Source organism: Gobius niger (assembly GCF_951799975.1).
Source record: "Gobius niger genome assembly, chromosome: 10".
NCBI classification, from domain to species: domain Eukaryota; kingdom Metazoa; phylum Chordata; class Actinopteri; order Gobiiformes; family Gobiidae; genus Gobius; species Gobius niger.
This window is the reverse complement of record NC_136861.1, coordinates 19994352-20018474: the sequence shown is the minus strand read 5'-3', so window position 1 is coordinate 20018474 and position 24123 is coordinate 19994352. Positions and strand designations below refer to the sequence as shown.

The 24123-nt window shown below is 39.3% G+C and overlaps 2 protein-coding genes across 2 annotated transcripts in view; one reads left to right on the top strand and one right to left on the bottom strand.

The window, feature by feature from the left end:
* Positions 1-24123, bottom strand: part of LOC306969213 (uncharacterized protein) — a 273218-nt gene that overhangs the window by 219715 nt on the left and 29380 nt on the right. The gene's annotated exons all lie outside the window — the stretch shown is intronic.
* On the top strand, positions 15170-23940 carry adgre5a (adhesion G protein-coupled receptor E5a). Its single transcript, XM_079564974.1, has 16 exons — positions 15170-15364; positions 17548-17700; positions 18377-18499; positions 18570-18613; positions 18688-18792; positions 20156-20309; positions 20424-20546; positions 20617-20807; positions 20887-21048; positions 21131-21325; positions 22368-22585; positions 22691-22751; positions 22829-22920; positions 23030-23198; positions 23280-23375; positions 23445-23940. Exons 1-16 carry the CDS (start codon positions 15334-15336, stop codon positions 23484-23486), a joined length of 1959 nt encoding a protein of 652 aa, XP_079421100.1. The 5' UTR covers positions 15170-15333; the 3' UTR covers positions 23487-23940.

The window sequence follows — 24123 nt, the reverse complement described above, 5'->3', positions numbered from 1 at the left end:
TGCTGCGGCTCCGGTTCACAACACATGAAGCTAATCCTCCATGATGACTCTGTTTACATCTTAGGGCTAGACACTGCGGGGAGGGGGTTCTGCTGAGGAGCAGTGGTTGGTTACTCGGCTGGTGACGAAAGGTCGGAGGAGTATCCTGGAGGTCGAGGGCGTTTCTTGAAGGAATCAGGCGTTTTATCCCTAAAATGGCTGCCATCAGAGTTTCTACAGATTACTCGAAAATACGTGAATGTGCTAAGGCAACACTTCAGGCATGTTTTTAATGAGGGAATGACATCATAACATGATGTGAAGCTTGAAAAAGTCGATTTCGCATAATACCCCCCCTTTAAATAACTCAAATGTTAGGAGAACAGATATACGTTTGTTAAGTGGTGACGTCACAGATCTACTTCCGGGTTCGCAGATGTGCAAGAAACTCCAAAAAACTCTTTAATACCACAATCAATACTTCTGAAACTCAACAGAAAGTTACTGAACATACTTATTTATCAGGCCCATTAGCCAAAAATGCTGTACCTACTGCTATAAGAGTAATATTTACCAAACATGGAACCTAATGCTGGGAGGTTTAACTGAACTTTTAACCAGGGCCTAAACCTCATAACTCAGCACATTTTCTCCAGTTTGGCTTTACCCAAATCAAAAAGCTTATTGAAAAAAATGTATGTCTCGGGCACTAGCCATCATTAAGGACCCGCTGCATTCTGCCAGGGAAATTGTTTGAACTTCGTGCTATTAAATGTGATAAATGCCGCCACAGTAAAAGCTTTTCTCCACAAGCTGTGATGTCTTTGAATGGTGCACTTTGATCAGGCTTCATTACTTCTTACCTTTTAATTGCGTTTCACAAATTTAATTTTTAAACTGTATTGTAACCTTTTGTAACTTATTTAACTGTGTGGCTTGTTTGTTTTTAAGACTGTCTTTTTATGTTTTATGGATGAATGTTTGACAGCGCACTTTGAGCTACTTGCACCTTTTTTCCAATGTGGTTTTATGCTGCAAATGGAAAATAAACTGAATCTGAAAAGTGTCAAAATAGCAACAGAAATGAGATGAAAACGAGGATGAGAATGACAAAAAAGCGACAAAAATAAGATGAAAATGTGATGAAAAAGTGACAAAAATGTGACAAAAAAGCCATGAAAAGAAGTCAAAAAAGTGACGACAACGCAGCAGCAATGCAAGGAAAAAGAGAAACATTTAGATGACTTAGCTTTCAAATGAGGCGTTACTCTTGCCTATACGCTGTAACCTTTTAGATTTGGGTAAAGCTGAACTGGACAAAATGTACTTGGTTAAGGCGGGGCTTAAGAGGTTAATGCTTCTATGTAGCTGTACCTGCCTTTTACAAAAAAAATATGACGACTACTACTATTATTATCGTTGTTACTCAAAGCATTTAGTTCAACTACACTACACAAATACGCTTGGCTTGTTTAAAAGAAACTTTTTCCTTATGTAATTAGAATGTTAAAATGTTTACTTAAATTGAACACAACTACCTTTGGTTAAAACTAATAACAGTGTGGTTCGCAGTACAAATCATTAGCTTTGCCTGGGAGCTATACTTTATCAAACCTAATAAATAGGTTCAGAGCAATTTCATTAAAAGTTCAATTTTTACAGCAGGTAGTAAGCAGAATCTGGTGTGGGTAGGGGAACTCAACTCCCTTCGGCCTTTTGCAGGTTTACAGTATCCCCAGCTCCCGAACGCACAGCCATAAGACCGTTATAGATTTTCAACTCTTAGTCAGGTCTCATACCTCATGCCAGTGTTGTTGCACGGCGTCCCCATTTCCCCTACGGCGCCATCCAGGGAGCTCCTGCCTTATTCATGCGCTCATAAGTGAAAAGCTATTTACATTTACAGTCTAAATTATCTCAATCAGAAGCGGGCACGATTGTTCGAATGTGTTTCATATATGAGGAGCATCCGTCTGTGATTATTAACTTAGCCGTGTTGAATGGGTCTGCGGAGGCTCACTTAAAGACAAATGGCCTATTGCTTTGTTTGTTGCTGACAGTGGTGAATGCTTAAATCTACATTAGGCTGCATTGTGCTCTGGTGGTGTGCAACTGCTGAGCTGTTAGCGGTCCGGGGCTGCCCTCAATTGCTCCACTCATTCACTCTAATATCTCCATAATATTACATTAATGACATCAGTGTAATTAATCTGCTGTAATTTACTCCACGCTTCCAAGTGAATCTTTATGAACCATTAAAACATTGCAGCCATGATATTTCGGCCACAGTGCGCTACTGGATGACCCTTAATGTCAGAGATGAGTAAAAGACTTCTGGATTTTTTTCAATAAATAAATGTTATATACAAAATGTTAATAAATTCATCTAATAATAACTTAATTAGTTTGTTTATTGTTGGGATATGTTAGTCAACTCTATGAAGTGCTAAGACATAAAAACTAAAGAAATGAATTAATTAAAGTACTCATCATAAATTGTGTAAAGCTGAACTGGACTGAAATTTGGAAATGTTCCAACGTTCCACATCCAGGGAGCTTCCTCATGGCTACATGAGACCTGAAATACTCGTACGTTTACATGGCATCTTTCCAAATGTCAGTTCACTCCTTTTGTTTAAATTTTGGAAGACTGAATCAGCCTCTTAGAAGACTGAAAATGGTATGAACTGACATCAATTTACTCATTAATGTAGCCTAATGTCCAACTAATGTCCTCTAAACAAAGGAATGGGCTACGTGCGTAAAACTTAAGTCATAGTAGTAACTTTGTAAAGTACCTGTACTTTAGAACGTTTTTTTTTTTTCATGCGTAAAATAGATGTATTTCGTGTTTTGTTTACTTGAAGAGACTATACGGGGTTTAGAAATGTTAAAATTAAGTATTTCGTCCCCCTACATGTTCCAGCCATGTCCTAATGTGTAGAATGAGCCCAGAGCTGTTCACCACAACTGCCTCTAAAATCCTGCACTGTCACTCAAAAAGGTGTTAATTCGGGTCCAAAGTGCCATCATGCACAAGCTTAATATAGAAACTGCAGTTATGAATAAGACCTGAGGTGGCAGCATAGTGGGTATAAACATGACCAACCTGCATCTAGTCCCTTTAATTCTTCATAATAATTTATTTTTTACAGTATATGCTTTATGGTATTTATTTCATGTTTTGTTTCTCATAAGTTATGTCACAACTGAAACATGAATCAGTATCGGTACTTTTTCACTCTTACTTGAGTGATTTTTTTTTTTCTTGATTGATTGTTTATTTCGAGTTCAATGTACAATATATATACATTTTTTTGCACCATTTTTACATGAACATGTGCAGCTTTTGCAACATTTTAACATGCATTCATGACATATATACTTACATATATACTTAATGCTGTACATAAACTCGAAAAGGAGTGGGAGGAAGTACAACTTATAAATTCCCACCCCTGTTAATATCATATTTACATTAATGTTGTTGGAGCCGGTGGCAGGGCAATGCACAACAACCTGATGGCAACAGTGATCCCAGCCAATCCCAGCTGCAGCAGGACAACAACGCAATCTGAGAAGTCTGATTTGTTTATAGTTTAGTTTTACTTTTTTCTGTTGTTTTTTCCTTCTTTCTTTACAACATTATTCCAGTAATGCACATTGACTTGTAGTTTTCAACCATCCAAAGGTACTATACTTGAACTTGCGCTCTCCAACCAAATGTGCCAATCACTTTAATTTTCCTTCTGTTTTCCGTCACGTGGCAACACATCAATATAGTGGCAGAAAGATACAGCGCCCCCTGCACAACAACCTCACTACGTCACCGGCCTGCCACCCCGTCACCCCCCACCCCCCACCACACCCAGGACCAGCCACAACCGCCACACGACCAGTCACCACCCTGCCATCACCCACTGCCACACCACCAGCTCCTCCAGTGGTTGCTTCCTTTCACAAAAAACGTTAATATATTTTGGCTACTACTTTTTACTTCTACATGAGTAAAATTATTTCAAAGTAATGGTACTCTTACTTCAGTAAATATTGTGGCTACTCTACCACTTCTGCACCCAATTGCAATTACATCATGAAATGACCAACAACATAGCTTGCAGTACTTCTGTTTACAGGAGGGGGGTATTACAGACTACAGGTTGCCAGATTTTGCACCGCTCCCGATCACGAGAATTTTCTGAAAAACTTGGCACGCAGTCGGATCACACAATCACAATCACAGCCTGAGTCTTAAAGTTTCAAATATTATCATTTAACAACACCAGAATCACTTTTATTACTTTTCAATCTCTTGCACAGCTAAGGTGACCTACTACTTGCAAATCCTTGTACAAACTTTCAGAATGCAAAACATATAGTAGCACACTATAACACTGCAGTTTCCTTTCTTGTCCTTGTCCATACACAGTGAGGAAGCCTTGGTTTGCTTCGTCCTCTGTGTTTCTTTTATATATTCTGCTTTTTTCTTGGATAACTGAGCAGCCTGAGGACACGACCTCCCAGTCAGTGATGAAGTTAACAAAACGGCACAGAGAGCTTATGGGCTGGCACCTTTAATATGTGCACAACACTAACAGGCCCGTGGGAATACAGCAAGTCGCCCATCTCACTTTGAACGCTCACTTTATTTAATCTTCAAATGACGTAAATTACCGGCGACTGTTTTGCCACGTCGACTAATGCTGTAGCTGAATGCATGAAGACAGCGCTGGCATCCCTTCACTAATTCATTATCGAGAGTCAGATAGAAGACAGTTATTCACATTTTTTCTTTGTTCACTTCAAGTCAAGCACCGCTTTAGACAACTTCGATGTCTGTGCACTTTTGCCTCACTATAGAGCTTGTGATTGTGTCGTCAAAACCGCTAAGATTTCTGGAATTACTGGCACATTCTCTAACAAACCAATAGAGATTTTAAAATGTAAGACACTGTAGTTATCGCAGACAATAAAAGCATTAGGACACAATAGCATGTCAGATATAATCACTCGCAGTGACGCACAAAGAGCAAATTGGTCTCTTGTTTACTTTATTACAGTATTTCACAAATGTAAATCTTTGTACATTACCAACCGCTGACAACAAAAACAGCAGATTTGGTTCATAACATTAGATTCCAAACGTTTTACTTTATTGTCCTCAAACAGAAGGGCAGCACAATTAATCACAATCGAGAATGCAGTTTGAATGTAAAACCTGACAACGCTGTATGGTTCAACGCTTCTCAATCTGGGGGGAGAGGACACAGGACAATGGCGGTGTGGAGGGGGCCAGGCATATTATCCAGATGTGTTTTGTCCCCCTTTAGTATATTGTAAACACAGGCATTTGTGGGGAAAACACTGAGCCTCTGATTATAAAGCATTCGGAACAATTTTATGAACAGGTGAATTTTCTTGCATTTCTGTGACAGTCACCCTGAAAAGTGACCCTGCAAGTTTCGAAATGTGCCGATAAACTTATGAAGAATTGGGATACGACAAATGTGTTAGGAAAGTTAGGAATGAGTTAGGAATGAGTTTGGACCACAGCTAACAAAAAAAATCCGGTATTGAGCCTTGAAGAAGTTTTGCAGTTCACATTTCAGTCTTCTCTCAAACTGTATTGAAATCTTGATGAAGCTTTACTTTTTTCAGGGCACTCATTGAAATACTTTGAAATAAATAGTTTCAACTTAACCGTGTTACTGGGGGACATAACACAAGTTTATTTTTGTTGCAACCTTTTAACATTTTTTTTCATTATCAATGTATGTTCAAAATCAATGTGAGCGAAGTTACCATATTTATATATAAAACATACAAAAAGTACTTTCAGGTCTCGGGGGTGCTGGTATTCAGGAGTTGTTGTGTTTTGTGATATTGATGTTTAAAGGATCACTCCTGTCATAGGCAAGAGTTTTTGTAATGTGATGGTGCTTTACCTGCAGTGGGCGGGGTCAGTCGCCTCCTTGTCAGCCTAAAAAATGTACTAAAAATAACCTTTGGCAACATAAAAACATATTCCTAGGGTTTATTGGTTCTTTTGTCAAGAATATACTGCAAGTATGAATTATAAGTGCAACAGGCATGTCCAAATATGAACAAAACTCATTAGCTTTAGGTTTAAGTGATCAAATGTGGTGCCTACCTTTTTCATGCCGTAATTTCACTTATTTCACTCCGTCCTCCAAAAAACAATACATATATCATCACTTAGCACAATTATTCACCAATGTCATCAACTTACCATGGTTAGTTTTCAAGTTATGTAAAGAAATGTACTATGAATTTAGCCAGACTTGGGTCTTCTTCAGACTTCAGAGAAAACAGGAAGTTTAGAGCGCGAAGTCTCTGCTGATAGGTCAATGCCACAGCAGAGGGATCTGTGATGCAGGGTGATCTCTTCTGATTGGCTGAGTGAGGACTACGTGCTTCTTTACCTTACTGAGGTGCAGCAAGGAGGCCATATGTAAAGTGTGCAGAAATTACCAAAACTAGTCACTTTCCCTATAAAGGGTTGGGACCAGAGCACCAACACCAAACCCATCCAGACACAGGAAAAACATGTTAACTCCACAGTGAAAGGCTCAAAGATCCAAAAATCAAACATATGACCTTCTTGCCATGAGGCGCAAAAGCTGGACTCCCTCAGCCACTGTGCTGCCATGAGTTTGTTGTTGAATCAGAATCAAAAGTTATAATATTTTCATTTATATATATGAACTAAAGCTGCAGAATTGCTGCGAGGGTGTCTAGGGAAGAACAATAAAGTCCAATTACTATGAGCTAAAATGCCTTTATCTGTGTGGTTCAGCAAAGCAGTAAAATATTTTGACAAAAGCTGTCTCAATTCTATCTGGGGCATTCAGATTCACATTATGCCGACAGAGCTGCCTGTCTAGTTACTTGGCAGACTAGAACATACCGGTAAGACACTTGTAACTCGTGGAATATTTTTAGCATTATAAGACGCTCTAACTTGTCAATTATTACAACTTTAACACAATATTCAACTACAGCGACCACTACTAGCACTACTGTCAGAAGCGTTTTGTTAAAATGCAAGTCAAGCTGTTTTTAGCTGGCTTTAATGTGTAAGATGGAACAACTACAATTATTTTTGTTAAATTAACTACTGTTGAACTCACCTTTACAATTATTTGAGCCAGATGGAGAATGTTAATGAACGCACATGAGAAGAATGCATGTAAACATTACTTCATTATCTTTTAAAGTTGGAGAAAAGCTGAATAAAGTCGCTGAGTTACTTTGCAGGGCTTACATTACATGCCTTTTATATGGTGCCAAACGGCAGTATGGTGTGTCACGGTGTCCTTGAAACTCGCGCAGTGAAGTTTCCACTGGGGACTGTGTCTGTACTTAACTGTGACCTACTAAATGTACAGCTATTTTAGGCATGTACCGTGTAAAATGTAGCAGTTGTGCATCCACTTCTCCTTGCAGGTTCAGCAACAATTCAAACTCATTCTAATTATTTGCACTCTATTATGTAGCAGTCTGAAATTATTCAAGGAAGTGTTTTGTTCTTTGCTTCTCGACTGGAGCTTACAGCCTATAGGCCTTCTTTTTTTTAATGTTTTTTTCAAGAAGCTTTAAATTTTGAGTAAAGCCAAACTGGAAAAAATGGGGGTTAAGAAGTGAATTAACAACTGAAATGTATAAAGCAGTACTAGGTAACTCATGCCCCTAGAGGCCATAAGCGCCACTGCATGTGTCATAGCATGTTAAGTTTTTTTTACTCATTAATTGTCCGTGACAGTAAATACTATGCTGACAGAAAAGACAAAGGGAGAGAGGGATATTGTACATCCAATTACACAATGAAGATAATTTCGCTCAAACTTGGCTGTAAATACTGTTTAAGTGGCACTAGCCCGCAGTTAGCTTTGCCCATTATCCTGCTAGCTTCTTCTTCGTGATTCTATGGATGTGTATTGGAGCCACCAGGGGGAGATGAAATCCCATTAACACTTGTACGACCCCCAGAAGGACTATGGAAATTATTTATTAAGGTAAACAAGCTACTTAGTACTGCTTTAAGTTTTGAAAAATAAAATAACAATCTTCAGGTGTACATTAAGATCCTTTTAACTACTAGAGAAAACCCATTACACATCTCGAAACGAAACAGCTGGATCAACATTTAAAGGAATAGCCAACGTTTCAGTCTTCATCCAGGGAGCTTTTATGGATGGTTTTGGTGACCGCACTGCCCACCGGACAGAGACGTAGGTGGGCAGTGCCTATTGAGGCTGGGCATACAGATCTTTCATACACAGCCTCCTTCACCCAAACCATTTAGGTGGTCTAAATAGTCCCTCAGTATTAGAAAGCTGCACAAAATAGAAATGAAAAAAGGGGTATGGATTATTTTTGAACTCACTCTATGTCTATTGCAGTTCAAAGTATTGAGATTTGTGTATTAAAGGCTATAATACATTTGTTGATGCGTCTCATCTATTGGCCCAGAGCAGCCTCGTGGCTTTACCCCTGCACATGTAAACCAGCACCACCGAGCCTGAAATGCTTAAGTCAGCTTCTTGGGGAGTTTTCCTTAAACTTGCTGAATTTGCTGAGTTAGTGGGTCAGACTTAATTTCCAACCCAATAACACCAAGGTAATTTGTTGTTGCACATCGCACCTGATAAGAATAATTTCACAACGCTGAAATTATCTTGCGCTTATTGCAGGCTGTCCCCAAAGTAGCCCCTCTAATCTGTGAGCGTTCCAGAAATGACATTTTAAGGTAAATATATACGTTCATATCTTTATATTGCACACTAAATGTAAGGATCGTATTTGCGGATGAAGGGAAATATTTAATGCAATGGAGGAGAAGCAAGGCTGTTTGTAATCTTGACGTAGTGCGTGCTTTTCTCCACTAGAGAGTGCACTATACCTCAGCGAGTACAGTGTCATGGTCTTAAAAAAGATTTGTAATGTTTTCATGTAAAATTTCTCATGCGTTACCACACTCAAAGGTGGGAAGTACTCAGTAATTCTTTTGATTAGTTTCGTCAGAGTACTTCTTACTTCCACTTTCCAGTAACTCTGTAAATAAGAAAAGCTTCAGGCAAAAACTGAATAAAGTTTAATTCCTTTGAATACCTTACTTTATCATTTTTATCTCATGAAATGTCTTTCTTTCATCTAACTTAATGGAATATTTTCTCGAATTTCTCGAATTTTCAAGTTAATTTATGTTTTTGTCTGTTGTATTACAGCAAAACTAAAACGTATATGCACATTTTTGAAAAGCAGTTTTACTTGAGTAATTAACTCTTACCTAGAGGGAAGTATTTTGGCAGCTCAAACCACGTCTGAACACAGTTAAGCAAAACTTAATCAAACTATAGTATGCTGCAATACGTTCTCAACAAAAACACATACACTAATTCATGAAACACTTATTACATGGTGCTGGTATCAAAGAGGGCACTTCTTGGTAGGTGTGAATTGTGTCACCACTTCTCTAAAAGTCGGCACTTAACTCAAATGTAAAGAGGAAACAAACTTTCTGTGAGATCATCTTTCGCCTTCCTTTCTATTTTTGTCGAGCTATAAGTAAGAAGTACTTTTGTTATGACACTAATCCAAGAAGAACGCAGTGTACAGAAGCAGCAGAGGAGGAAAGGTTATTCACCACGCATTGTTTAGTGACATTTTAGTTTAGGTTTTGTTATAATCTTAAATTTTTGAGAGAATCATTAGTAGCAAAATTACACCGTCTATTCCCGTTAGTCTGGTATTGCTATTACACCATTAGCTACTGTATAATCATGACACATTATGGTAGAGAGAAATTCAAGTTAATAGTAGCTGACACTTTACATAAAGCATAATTATTCTGGGTAAAGGTGCAAAGGAGACAGTACATTTTCACCTCTGTATTTGATATCATAGCTGTACTCTAGTGGTAAAGGTTATATCAATGACACCTATTGTAATGTTTTGTAGATATGTCACTTTCCAATAGAGGAAACAATGAATGAATCAACGAAAAGAAAAAAATGGTAAAATAACTGAACTGACTGAGAACTTATTTCAACTTTGAAAAATAGGAATTGAATCTTCATTGAGGCGCCATAGATACAAGAGCAACATAAACAAAATTAACCAAAGTGTACCATTTGCAAAAGTTCAGCTGTGGTCATTTCTGTGTGGTTTATGCGATACCAACAGCATATGCCGGACGTGACCACACCGCAAGCAGCAACTGAACTGAAGTCTCAGCATTTACCACCTACTGTGATGGATACTTAGCACTTTTATACTTAATGCCTGTAGAAATGGGCACTCATAAATCATCAAGCTAAAATGCACATGTTAAAATTCATAGTTCAGGTTTATTTTTTTAGTTGCCCAGATGTCATAAAGAGGAACCATTTGTGCAATTTGGCATGAAGATAAGATATGACTTTGCTGATCACAGTGGAGATAGTCACTTGCTACAGCGGCTGTAAAAACACAGTGTGTTGCATGCATGCAGATAGTTAGAAAATGTGTTACACAATAAAAATAAGATAAATGTGCAAGCAAGCAATAATGGCAGAATAAAGGTATGTAAAATAGAATAATAAAAATATCAAAGATAGTGGGGCATGGATCGACGTAGCTGAGACAAGACAGATTTTAATATCTTTTTTTACTTTAATATCTTGGACAAAATAGGGCACAATATGGTCACCTTATACACTGCCATGCACAGAGTGCACATACTCAGTTGTGCATTAAACATGATGGACCTGTGCCTCAAACATTTTGTATAAAACAGAGAAATAATGTTCCACAGAATGTAATTATGTAAAGTGGGACCAACTGTTCAGTTTAAGAAATATAATAATGCATGTTTTATATATTGCTTTCCTTAGGGTTTTTTGCTTTTTTAGTGCCCAAATACTATATTTTAATGCCACAAGCGCAGAAAAAAATTGGCACATAATTCATTTCTTATGATTTCAAGCAGAGGAAAAATAATTGGACAAAACAGGCAAACAGGCAAAAACAAAAGTGGTTAATTTCAACCAAAACTGCAGATGAACATGTTTTAGCCCAGATATGGCCCAAGTTTTTGATGCAAGGGCCACATTGGGTTTTTAAACAAGGGCCAGACCAGTTGCAAATTTGGTTGTACCAAACAACTGCAAGTCTCAAATAGTAATGTAGTCGCTTAAACACATTAAAAGAGGAACAAAATAGCAGCAGTTACGCATTATCTTTCCATAGGTCAATGAAAACATTGGTGCATTTCTCCCTTATTAGGCAATGCATATCGGGCTTGGTCATGTTTTGAGGGCTGGATTAAAGGGCTAGGCGGACCGCATCTGGCTGCCGGGCCTTAGTTTGCATCATTTTGGTATTTTGAACTACAGTAAAAATGTCATAATACATAATGCAATGACATAATTCTCCAATAATTTTGATTTAATGCCAGTTAGAATCTAATTGAATGTTTTTTAACAACATTCAAGGACTTGAGGTAAGAGGGCGAGTGAGCGCTGCTGTGGGTTAGGTATATTTACGAGTCAGGTGCTCTTCCAGGATCCGTATGCAAAAAGCTTAATTTGAAGAGGAAGAAGGAGGTCCGAGGCACAACCAACTTTCAAGTAAAAATCCTTTATTGTCAAGGGACACCTTGATTCAAGGACTTGATTTTGGCCAAATTAATTTAATGACTTTTAATGCTTTTTAATGCCCCATGGAAACCATGTTTTTGAACTCAGATGCTTTGCATTGCATTCATTCCAAACATAAACTGACAGAAGCAAGGCTGTCAATCTGTATAATCAGCCCCTAAACACAACCAGCTACATTCAAACATTGGCAAAGTGGTGAATGTGTCTTGCCCACAAACCACCAACCTTCCAGTTAAAAGACCACCTGAGCCAGTGTCGCCCCCCTTTGCATTAAAAAGACGCAATGGAATTTGTTCAAGTAAAAACTGAACCGTCAGATATTTGGAGGACGTTGTTGAGACTGCAGGGCCAGACCGGGTCCTTTCTCATTGTTACGGACTCAGAAAGACACAAACAAAGCTCATACAAATCTGACCAACCTACATGTGCATAATCTTAGCCCGTGCAGGAAAAGGCTGTGAGATAACAGGACAAGCCCTGGACCTCAGCCATGATCATCTATTGGCCCAAAGACAATTACAGTGAACCGCGTCGAGACTCTAACTCACTGTGGCAGCTTTAACACAGCCATCCATTATGGAGACTGTGGAGGCCGGAGGTAGTTTGTTTTAACCAATAACTCATTTGTTTTATACCATTACTAGAGTTAACAAAGCACCTAAATTGTTGTTTGTGCTGTATTAAGTAAAAAAGAAAAAATCTAAATGATTGCATCTGCTATTCAAAATAATCAGTGGGCTTGCTTATGTGTCGCCAACAGCAGACAAGTCATGTGAATCTGTTAAATTCAACTAATGTCACATATAAAAGGTGCAGTATGGAACTTTTAATGCAAAAAAAAGACACACACACACACAAAAACCTTTTTGTGACGCAACGTCTGGTTAGCATGGCACCTATATTTTAGATCACAGTAGCCTCTAAAATAATCCAGGATCAATTGTTTGGTACGTGCAGTGAAAACCTACCAGAAACTCGAAAAACAACTGATCCTGGAGCCACCATGATGGAAAGTAAAGGCGCCATGCTCTCCACTACAGCTTCTGAGTAAAAGGTCAAATACGCAATAGTAAACCCTTTTTTCTTTCCACATAAAAGTTCCATAATGCACCTACATTAACAATCAGTGTCCCCAGATAAGAGGCAAATATAAACATATATGTAATTTCTTCATCTGTGAGATCAATAAAGTATCATCTATCTATCTATATTATTTATTGTTTTACTGTAATATTGATTCATTTGCATTTACAGGAGTCCAAAAAGGTTAATTTGGACAAAACATGCGACGTCACAGCAACATCATGGGACTATTTTGAGGAAGACAGCAGGAAGTGAAATGTAGAAATTACACTGGTGTGATGTAAAAGAGGTTTTACCTTTCGGTTCTTTCAGAAAGCCCCACACTTTGGGTTGCCGGATCCTGTATCTCTCATTTCTTCAATCCCAGTACCTGTCCTAATTATGGCAGGCTTCGATAAATTAAAGCAGTACTACGTAACTTGCTTACCTTAATAAATCCTTGCCGTTGTCCCTCTGGGGGTAATGCAAGTGTTAATGGGATGATTGGGGGTCTTTCATCTCCCCCTGGTGTCCCTGGCCAGAAAACCACTTGCAGCTTTCCTGCCAATACACACTTATGGAATCACGAAGAAGAAGCAAACAGGCTAACGGGCAAAGCAAACTGTGGGCTAGCGCCACTTAAACAGTATTTACAGCCAAGTTTGAGTGAAAAAAAATATCTCCATTGTGTAATTGGATGTACAATATCCCTCTCTCCCTTTGTCTTTTCTGTCAGTGCAGTATTTACTCTCACGCACAAACAATGAGTAAAAAAAGGGGCATGAGTTACTTACTTATGCTTTAAAGCTCGGTGACTGAATTTATGTCCTCCTCGCTAAATGCTTGCCTTTAATACTCTGGACCTATTCTGTTCAGGCATTAATTGTATCCAAGTTTTTGTTCTCTTTTGGGTAAACCATCGTTTAGATTCATGGTGTAGTCATATCTGGTAATAAAAAGGAACAACAAATATTTTCTTAGCTGGCACTTAGTGTGAAAACTCTAAGATCATTACATAATACAAATTGGTGTTCTTAAAGCAGTACAAAGTAACTCATGCCCCTAGAGGCCATTAGCGCAACTGCAGGTGTCGTAGCATGTTGCGTTTCTTTATTCATTAATTGTCCGGTAGAGTAAATACTACGCTGACAGAAAAGACAAAGGGAGAGAGGGATATTGTACATTCAATTACACAACGGAGATAATTTTTGTTCACTCAAACTTAGTTGTAAATACGGTTTAAGTGGCTCTAGCCCACAGTTAGCTTTGCCTGTTAGCCTGTTAGCTGCTTCTTCATGATTCTACTGTGTGTATTGCGCCTTCGACCCAGTGCAGGCATAGTTACAAAGGTGGTTTTCTGGCCAGAGAAACCAGGGGGACATGAAAGACCCCCAATCACCCCATCAACACTTGTATTACCCCCAGAGGGACTACGTTACTTAGTACTGCTTTAATTTCATTTGCTGGCACCTCTGTTCCCAGCTGTCCTTGGATTAAAAAACTGTACCCTCATTGTTGCATTTCCCACAATTATTATACTAACGCTGCTGAGGTTTTTATAGTTCAGAGTTCAAGATAATGTTAGCATAAGCTCACAGAGTGTTCAATCTCAGCATTCCCTGCAGACCTCCTATCTGTCATCCACGTACCAGCCAGCTCACAGCCCGCCTCATTGTCTCATTGTGCCCTTCAGGGAGCACAAGGACTAAGTGCTCAGACCACAAAACGACCTTGGTGCATGAGAGGTAGCTGCCTGAACAATTTACAGTGTTGTTCTGGTCACATTGCCAAGAGTTACACTTCAATATCCGTAAAATACAAACTGAACTTAACAAAAAAAAAATCTACTGGAAATGCTATGAAGAAACAAGCGCTGCATTTTTCTTCTTATACAGACACACATCGCTTTAATGTTTTCACAACTATTGTTGACTTAACACCTCTACGGCTCAGTCACAGCAGAAAAAGGCACATATGCACGAGCACATGTGGGGGAAACCCAACAGCGGAGGAAAAAAGAATGCATCAGTACTCTAAATTAAGCTTAGAGCAGCAACCATTGTTGTATTGTGTAGGACAGCTCCAAAGAGAGTCCATGCATAAATATGTCATCATCATAGTTAGTAAAATGTGTGCCTTTACAAGTCCCAAAAACAATGAGTACAAACTCCAATGGAACTCATAGGTTTATTGCACATTTATAAAGTACCTACTAAAGATGTGACAGAATATTCAGGTTGACTCAAACAGGATACATTTAGTTCTCAAAATCTCCAAGGAGAACTTTAACACAGCAGTTTAATTGCAAGTTTGATTTGAGTGCAGTAAATCTCTTCTATTGACAACTTGAAAGTATTAATAAAGGAACTGGCTCGACCATCAGTTTAAGGGGCGTGATCCAGTGACAGATGCAGCCCCTCCCAAAGTCAAAAATCACCAGCGGCAAGAGATTTCAGCAGTGGGAGAATTTTCACAACTACTGACAGACGTACACCCACTGCTCTTATGCAACACAGTCGATACGGAAACAAATGAGTGAGAATTACAGAGAAAAGCTTCAGATAATCAGAACATGTGTTTGACGTAGCCGTGGTAACTTCAGCACACCTGGGCTTGTGTTCACCACTTCACCATGAGGCGCACATGCAGCCTCCTGATACTGGGTAAGTCACTCTCTCAAACCTTTAGCTCAAAACCACCAAGGGTTTTTGATGCTGGTTTTCCAATGGCAAACTCTATAGTGGATAAAAGCTTCACCACGTTAAATAGATCATTTTGCGAGCTTGTGTTTACTTTGTAAAGATTTGTACAAAGCTTTAAGAACACTGTAGAAACTACTACTTATACTGTACCTAGAAAGCAAAAGTATGTTTTAAGAATATCCTGCAGTGGAAGTACTTTGACAAGGAGAGTTTTAACGTGAGAATGAGTAAAAGTTTAGTTTCTTTTCACTTTTGGTGGTTTCTTTAATTTTTTCTACTTTTGGTGGTTAGCCACAATTGCCATATAGAGCTTTAGCAGCACAGGCAGCTGTGGTAATGGAAGTGGAAGAAGGTTCCAACCAATACTACCAGTAATAGGAAATACTTTAAATCTACTGTTGTAAACTCTCATTTTACTTCAGATTAGGGGTAATAAATCAAATCTTTATTGAAATCACAATCTCAGTTTAAGTCAGTCTTACTTTGTACTTCGCATTGAGGCTTTTTAGTTGACAGGTTAAGTGGCAGGAACTATCAACATCTGGCTAGGAGTTTGAGGAAGTATTGGTCTAACTCGTATATCCTTTTATTTGTTCAGGAATTCAGTTTATATATAATTGAATATTGAAAGTCAATATTTATCAATATAATATAAAACACAACAATATTTATGCCACATCACCTACTCCTATTGCACATACATTTTATTGTAGTACTTTAATTTCAAGTGAAACACAAAACCACAGTTACAAGTGCATCACAAGACCACAGCCTTTGGGGCTCGACAGAGGTCCACTGTTCTTCTGCTTTTAAACAGATATTTATATCCAATGACGTCATCTGACACAGGCCTCCTGATAGTGGCCGCTGCCTCAGAGAAACACTGACGGGGTGTTTCCGAAGTTCAGGCCAAAAATGTAATGCGCCTGTGGAAACCATTCAAATGAAAAAAGTTGGACATTTCACTGAAAGCATAAACCCCACATTTAAAGGTGGAAAGAAGACTTTTTTTTATATGCCTATTTGCTGTAAGTGGTTTAGCATGTGAGGAAGAGTGTCACTATAGGTCGCCGGCAGTGTCATCGTGTTCCTGGGAAAATTTCACCATTTCCCTGCGGTCATTTCAATATGTCAAATCGCAATGTGATTGGTTAATCCCTGCAAAAAAGATGCAATGTGGTGGAAAGAGCTGAGTGGAAATTGTAGTTGAGACATTACAGCACATTGCAGTAGCAGCATTAATACTGTAACTACGATTGCAGGCATTGCTTTGAAATGTGTCCACGCTAGACGAGGCTTATTTCAGTTTAATCCTGGCCTAGGTGGTAATGGTATTTGCGGCATATTTTTTATTTCCCGCAATGGTATTCAATATAAAGTTACAGAGTGTTGTATATACAGCTGCATCTCTGCTCATGACATTTCCACATCCATTAGGCTCATTTCGTTATATTTGGGTCAGCGCAGGAGCCTGACTCTGCAGTTGGCTGAGGATGTAATAACGCTATGTTTCCTGACACATAGGAAGCCACACTCCAATGGGCCGTTCATTTTGGCACAGAGGCCTTTAACAATGTAAGGAAATGGGAAATGAATATGAGGACATTTACCTTTCTGTTATAGCCTTATTAGCATGTTGAAAAAGGGCCGCTAATTTCCCCGGGGCTACATTCACAGGTCTTATTGATGATGTGAAAAGGCATTTAAATAAGGAAGCAGCTGTTGCACAAATTGTGCTGTCTTTGTCTTTGTAGTTTTACTGCTCAGCCTCACGGGGGCGCAAGGAAGTAAGGGGAGAGTTCGACCAGGGAACAAAACAGGTAAGGGACTACTATTATGAGGACCTACAGAGACTTTAGGTTAATGATAATGAATTTAATTGCAGTTTCTTCCTTTTAGATATTGATAAATGTCTAAATGAAGATGATGACCCTGACTTTGTTGGACCATGTGGACCCAACTCCAAATGTTTCAACACTATAGGCAGCTTCTATTGCCAGTGCAAGGACGGTTACAGAACATTAACAAATGCTGTTAATTTTACAGATAATCCCCCTGCAGAATGTACAGGTACAACCAGTCAGAACAAACTTTTTTTTTTAAAGTTAGTGTACAAGTGAAAAAATATGTCTTTTTGCTTGAAGATTTCAATGAGTGCTTGGACAACAGTGCCATCTGTGGCCCAAACGCTACATGCAATAATGCCGTGCCTTATTACACCTGCAACTGTAAAAATGGATTTTCCTCATCCGATAGTAAAAAAGAGTTTAAAAAAGGCGTCAATGTCCCATGCCTAGGTAAGTCCGCCATCAATCAAAGCACATTTGATGAAATCATGAAATAAATCTTGATTGTTTCCTCCTGCACAGACGTTAATGAATGTCTCGAAGAGAACATCTGTGGTAGAAATGGAACTTGTAAAAACTCGGTCGGCAGTTATTCCTGTGTTTGTGATAAAGGATTTGTACTTTCTGGAAATGCCAAGCGATGTGAGGGTAGGTTCTGACTGGCACTGATTGTATCAAATGTTTCTAATCACATTAGAGTTCACCACTGAGATAGAACAGTGTGGTAGCAGATTTGGTAAATTGATGATAGCATAGATAAAGGGCAAGATAATTGTACAATTTCAAAATGGAGCCACAACTTATGTAAGTTTACTGAGTTACAGGCGCATTGAGTTATCAACAAAGTCATTCATATCCTGAATAGTTAATAAACTTGAATGCACAAGCTTGTGTCGAGATCCAATCATTAAAACTGTTCCTATGAAACATATAGTCATGAAACATCTCAGACGTTGAAATGATATTACTGTTAATAATTTGTCTTTCATTATGTTTATCTTATGTCACTATATTTTGGCATTGTGGTGGTTGTGTGGACCACAGAATGGCCCATTTGAAAGTATCAGCACTCTTCTATGGGACTGACAGAAACACAACATTTCCTGTGCTATTGTTCTGCCCTCAGACATATGTGAGATCAATAAGACAATCTGTGGAAACGGGACCTGCCACAACGGAGCCGACGGCCACCGCTGTGCGTGCCACTCAGGGTTCTCCAACTACGGCAATGATCAGTCGCGATGCACTGGTATGACAAGAAAAAAATATATAGACTGCTGACATCCCAATATGAATAACCACACGTGCTGTTCTTTTAGAATTAAACTGCGGGATTATCAAAGACATGTCCAGCCTGAATGAGGTAAAGCCATATATTGTACAAATCACAACAGCTTATAAATAGTCAATCAAATATATCAAACTTCTTTGTCACAGACCTTTGCTCCTGCTTATAAGCTGATGGTGCAGCTGACAAACCAATGTAAAGAGATTGCAGAAAGTGAAAACAGCACAAAGGTGGACGGGAGGGACATGTTAAAGGTATAAACTCTAAAGGTGTAAATATAAATGCGCTTTGCAGAGTATAGCCACCTGATATTTATTCAAAGGTGCATTATGAAACTTTTTGTGGGGGAAAACAGTTGATATTAATGTGTGTTTGACCTTTCACTGACCCAGCGGCTGTATGGGTGGTTAACATGGCAGCCACTGGAATGGTCTAGGACCAATTGGTAGGTTTTCACTGCTGATGGATCTGTCTCCATAGTTACGTATACATTCCACCATTAACCTACCAGAAACCCTAAAAAGCCTGAAATAAAATGTGTATTTGAAAGATCAAATACACACTCATATAAATTTTATTAGTTGCATAATGCACCTTTAAAGGGGCCTATTATGCAAAATCGACTTTTTCAAGCTTTACCTCATGTTATTATATCATTCCCTCATTAAAAACATGCCTGAAGTGTTGCCTTGGCAAATTCACGTATTTTTGAGTAATCTGTAAAAACTCTGATGGCAGCCATTTTAGGGATAGGTTTGCCTGAGTCCTCCTAGGAACGCCCCCACCTCCTGGAGATGCCTCCGAGCTTTCGTCACCAGCCGAGTAACCAACCACTGCTCCTCAGCAGAACCCCCTCCCCACTGATGCCACAGACAGCTTGTGGAGGGGGCGTGTCGGAAAGGGTCAGAGGTTCTTAAAGAGACAGAGGCCTATTTCAAGACATTTGCTACAGCCATTTTGAAAGACCAATTTTATACAAAGCAGTTATTCTAATTTACTGCATTTACAGACCAACAGAAGGTTTCGTCATCATAGTGTGCTATAGACTGGTGCTATGTGATTGAAAAAAAGCATATACCCCCTCTTTAAGTAAAATATGTACTATTTAATGTATGTTTTGTCACTTTTTTGGGTGACACAAATATCATTATTGGATCACTGTGAAAATAGTACATTTACCCATTAAAAATTTAAAAGTTCTTTAAAACACAGGTTCATGAATGTGCCTGCTTTTTATTGGGCTACTATTCAGGAATCAGACAAAAATCCAAGGTCTTTTTTTATTTTATTTTAAATTCTATTTTTTAAAAGAGATTCACAAGATATGCTTATCTTTTGAAGGCCTTCTTCCTTCTTTAAAGTAGATGTCACACTTGCCTCCTAAGTTCTCAACCCTCAAAACTTTATTACAGTTGAAGCTATGCCATTCCCACAGCTGCAACACAGAGACAGGAAGCTGTGTCCTGCCGGAGCTCTGTTTTTCGGGTTTTGTAGTCTGTTTATTCTGACTTGGGATGGATGTAGTCGACTGGTCTGCCTCGGCCTGAATGCTTTTGTTGATCCTCTCCCCTCCTGTCTCCCTGTCTGTCTGTCTGTCTGCGCGTGTGTCCGCTGCAGCGGCTGTTGTCCGTGATCGACCAGCTCCTGTCCGGCAAGCCTTTCCGTGATAACAGGAAAGTCTCCACCTTTTTGGACACGGTTGAGGGCATGTTGAGGCTCACCGGGCCCTTCAACACACCCCCTGGACTGAATGAACCCTCTGAACACACAGGTGGAATATAGAATTGCTTATACATTTCTCAGAACTGCAATTTGGAAAAAGCTGGGTCACAATTGATATTCAAAAAGAAAAATCTCTTTTTTAAGTTGTAATATTTGTGTTCAGAACTGCAACTTCATCTGCACAAAGGAAGCGCCTTGCCCCAAGGAAATGTGACGTTATCACTTCGGCATGCTATGTTGGACATCCAGATGGAGACAGTTGCAGGGGCGCCCTCCCAGTACCCTGGTTTGTAGTATATGTCTCAATATGAATTGTGTTAATTCTTGACTGAATGTAATACGTTTTCCAATTTTAGACTTTGCAGCAGTGTCACTTCTGAGCTATAGCAACCTGGAGAAATCAGCAGAAGGCTTTTTTGATAGTTTGAAAAAACAAGATAATGAAACGTTAAAAATCAACTCCAAAATAGTGACTGTCGCCGTTAGCAACACAGACACAAGCTTCCTCAAAGAACCTGTCCTGATAACATTTAACCATTTGCAACAGGTAGCCTTTACTCTACAATACTTTACAATATAAACAGCATATCAAATATATAGAGTATAACATGTGTATACTTTTACAGTTAAATCAAACATCCCACTGTGTGTTTTGGGACTCGTCATTGAACGGAGGGGCATGGTCCAGTCGCGGCTGCACAGTGAAAGAGACCAATGAAAAGAAGACAGTGTGCTCTTGTAACCATCTGAGTAGTTTCGCAGTGTTAATGGCCCTCTATGATGTTGAGGTACAGAGTGAAAGAGTGCATCTCAAGGAAATTAGCAGTTTGTACGGATATGTTTGACAAATTATATTTTTCTTCGTAACAGGACAGGTTTGAGTTGCAGCTCATCACGTGGGTGGGCCTGTCCCTGTCTCTCGTTTGCCTGTTCATCTGCATCTTAACCTTCGGACTGATTCGTTCCATCCAAAGTCAAAGGACCAAGATCCACCTGCACCTCTGCATCAGCCTCTTCCTGGCCTACTTCATCTTCCTGATTGGCATATCTCGCACAGAAAACAAGGTATAATAAACCTAAAAAATTAAGAGATGGCAAACCACAGCTAGACCACATTCTGCTGATTTTTATTATGCAACTTAAAGAGACTAGATGAAAGTTGGTCATTTTGTGCTCACTACTGCCACCTCAGGTCTTTTACGTAACTGCAGCTACTATATTAAGCTTGTGCATGACGGCACTTGACGGACTCAAGTCAACACCTTTTTGAGTGACAGTGCAGGATTTTAGAGGCCGTTGTGGTGAATAGGTCGGGCTAATTCTACACATTAGGACATGGCTGGAACATGTAGGGGGATGAAAATGCTCCATACCAAAAACACCATTTCTTCCTCTCGCCGAGTAAAAAAACAAACACTAACATATCAGTATGAACATAACATAACACAACACGAAAAACATGTACACTGGGCTTCACCTGGGACTAGCACTCCTCTAGAAATTGGGCTTCAGATAGTGACCTACACCAGTCGGGGGACAAAGCTCTCGATTTACCGATCGATCTACGTTCCCACTCTCACCTATGGCATCTGTTCTGGATGCCTCCTGGTCGCCTCCCGCGGGAGGTGTTCCAGGCATGTCCTAGTGGGACAAGGCCTTGTGGAAGGCCCAGGACACGCTGGTGGGACTATGTCTCCGAGCTGGCCTGGTGTCGACTCGGGGTCCCCCCAGAACAGCTGGGGGAGGTGTGTGTGGACCGGGAAGTCTGGGCATCTCTGCTGAGACTGCTGCCCCCGCAACCCGACCCCGGATAAAGCGGAAGAAAATGGATGGATGGATGGATGGACCTACACCAAAAATGTTAATTTCTTCAATTTGCAAAACAAAAAGAAAGGATGTCTTTGGTTGCATTACAAACAAAGCAGCAATTAATATCAAGAAATATATTACCTATATGGCAAGAGGCACGACTTGCAGTCTAACTTTCCTCCTAAAATGTCCCAAAAACAGACATAGCACTTTTAAAGCATATTCAACCCGAAGTTTCCATAAGAATTTTTGCTAAGAGTTTTACTTTTTTAACACTGTCACTCCAACCCCACATTAGGTCGGCTGTGCAGTGGTAGCAGGTCTGCTCCACTTCTTCTTCCTGGCTTCATTTTGCTGGATGTGTCTGGAGGGCATACAGCTCTTCAGGATGGTTGTGCTGGTCTTTAACTCCTCCTTCAGAAGACTCTACCTGATGGCAGCCGGCTACGGAGTCCCGGCAGTAATTGTGTCTATCTCGGCCCTCGCTAATGCCAAGGGATACGGCACGGAGAGATAGTGAGTTCCTCCCTGTATCACTGCTCAGCTTGCATTATTCCTAATTTATACCTCAATTTTGGGCTACAGTAGGTTGACAGGTCCCACTCTATTTTTGCCTTGCAGTTGCTGGTTAAGCCTGGATTCCATTTGGAGTTTTTTCGGTCCTGCTTGCGTCATCATTTTTGTAAGAAGAGAAAATAATGATGAGTTTATAATTAGACCAAGGGTGAATTTTGATATATTTCCCTTGTTGTTCTTAAGGTAAACATTATCTTCTTCCTCATAACGGTGTGGAAATTGGCACAGAAGTTTTCAAGTCTAAACCCTGACCTTGACAACCTCCAAAAAATAAAGTAAGAACATAAGAGTATTTCATAGTGAGTAAACCATTTGTGTGTGCACGAGCCTTGCTTTGCATTGGATTAACTTCACACATGAGAATGGCTTTGTTGCCCTCTACAGGACATTCACCATCACTGCAGTGGCTCAGCTGTGTGTACTGGGCACCATGTGGATCTTTGGCTGCTTCCAGTTTGAAGAAACAACTATTGCAATGACATACCTTTTCACCATCTTTGCCAGCTTTCAAGGAGTTCTGCTTTTCATTATGCACTGCCTGTGTTCCAAGCAGGTAGGTTAAACTCCACATGACAATTACACCTGAACTTGGTCACACAAACTATAATAACAACCACTTTTTGCGATCTTATAGGTACGAGATGAATATAAAAACATACTATCTAGATGTTGTGCACCACAGAAGAAGCCATACTCCGATTTTGGATACACACACTCCAGTAAAGCTCAGGTAAGGACTTAATAAATGTGTAATTACCAAGCAATGCAACAACAGCATGACGATATTTGCATTCAACAGGGATCGAAGAGCACACAAGACACTGGGAATTCTCAATTGTGAGAAGCAGAGCGACAGCTGTAAGACGAGTTTAACTTCAACTTTAAACATTTCTGATCACCCCTGATGGCACTGCAATTGTCTTAGATTCACTCTATTTATCTTCATTTTCTCAAATCTAAAAGTGGTCAAACAGAAATTGATAAAAAATGAATGTAAATAGATTTGCTATATTAATAGTAAGCAAGTTTTGCTGAATCATAGCCTGGACCAGTGTTCTGCTTTGCTGCATTTATTGACTGGCCACTTTGTGCAATGTCATAGAGGTACTTAACAGTAAAGGTTAATGCCATTAAATATTACGAACGAGATATTGGGACAAATTGTTTCATGTTTTTTGTATATATGGGCATAATAACTAGAATGAATGTAAATGTTATGAAATTCAGACAAGAAGATGTTGTGCATTTTGTTAAGAAATATTTTTAACTTCTGTTCTAATATATAATTTTACTCTTTGTTTTATCAACAAAGGTGTTTTTCTTTTGCTTGGTTTGTTTGTACATGTTTATTTTTTATACATATCTCAACTTTTTACTCTGTATATGTCTATGAAAGATGCATAAAATACATCTGCCAAAATATATTTTTCAGCTCAGCGCCACCTACTGTTCAAATTGTGTGTTTTTTAAGCTTTTAA

Coding starts and splice junctions, on each gene's coding strand:
- adgre5a (XM_079564974.1), top strand. CDS start 15,334: ATGAGGCGCACATGCAGCCTCCTGATACTGG. Junction 15,365..17,547: donor ATGCAGCCTCCTGATACTGG/GTAAGTCACTCT, acceptor TTTTGCTTGAAG/ATTTCAATGAGTGCTTGGAC. Junction 18,614..18,687: donor ACATGTCCAGCCTGAATGAG/GTAAAGCCATAT, acceptor TCTTTGTCACAG/ACCTTTGCTCCTGCTTATAA.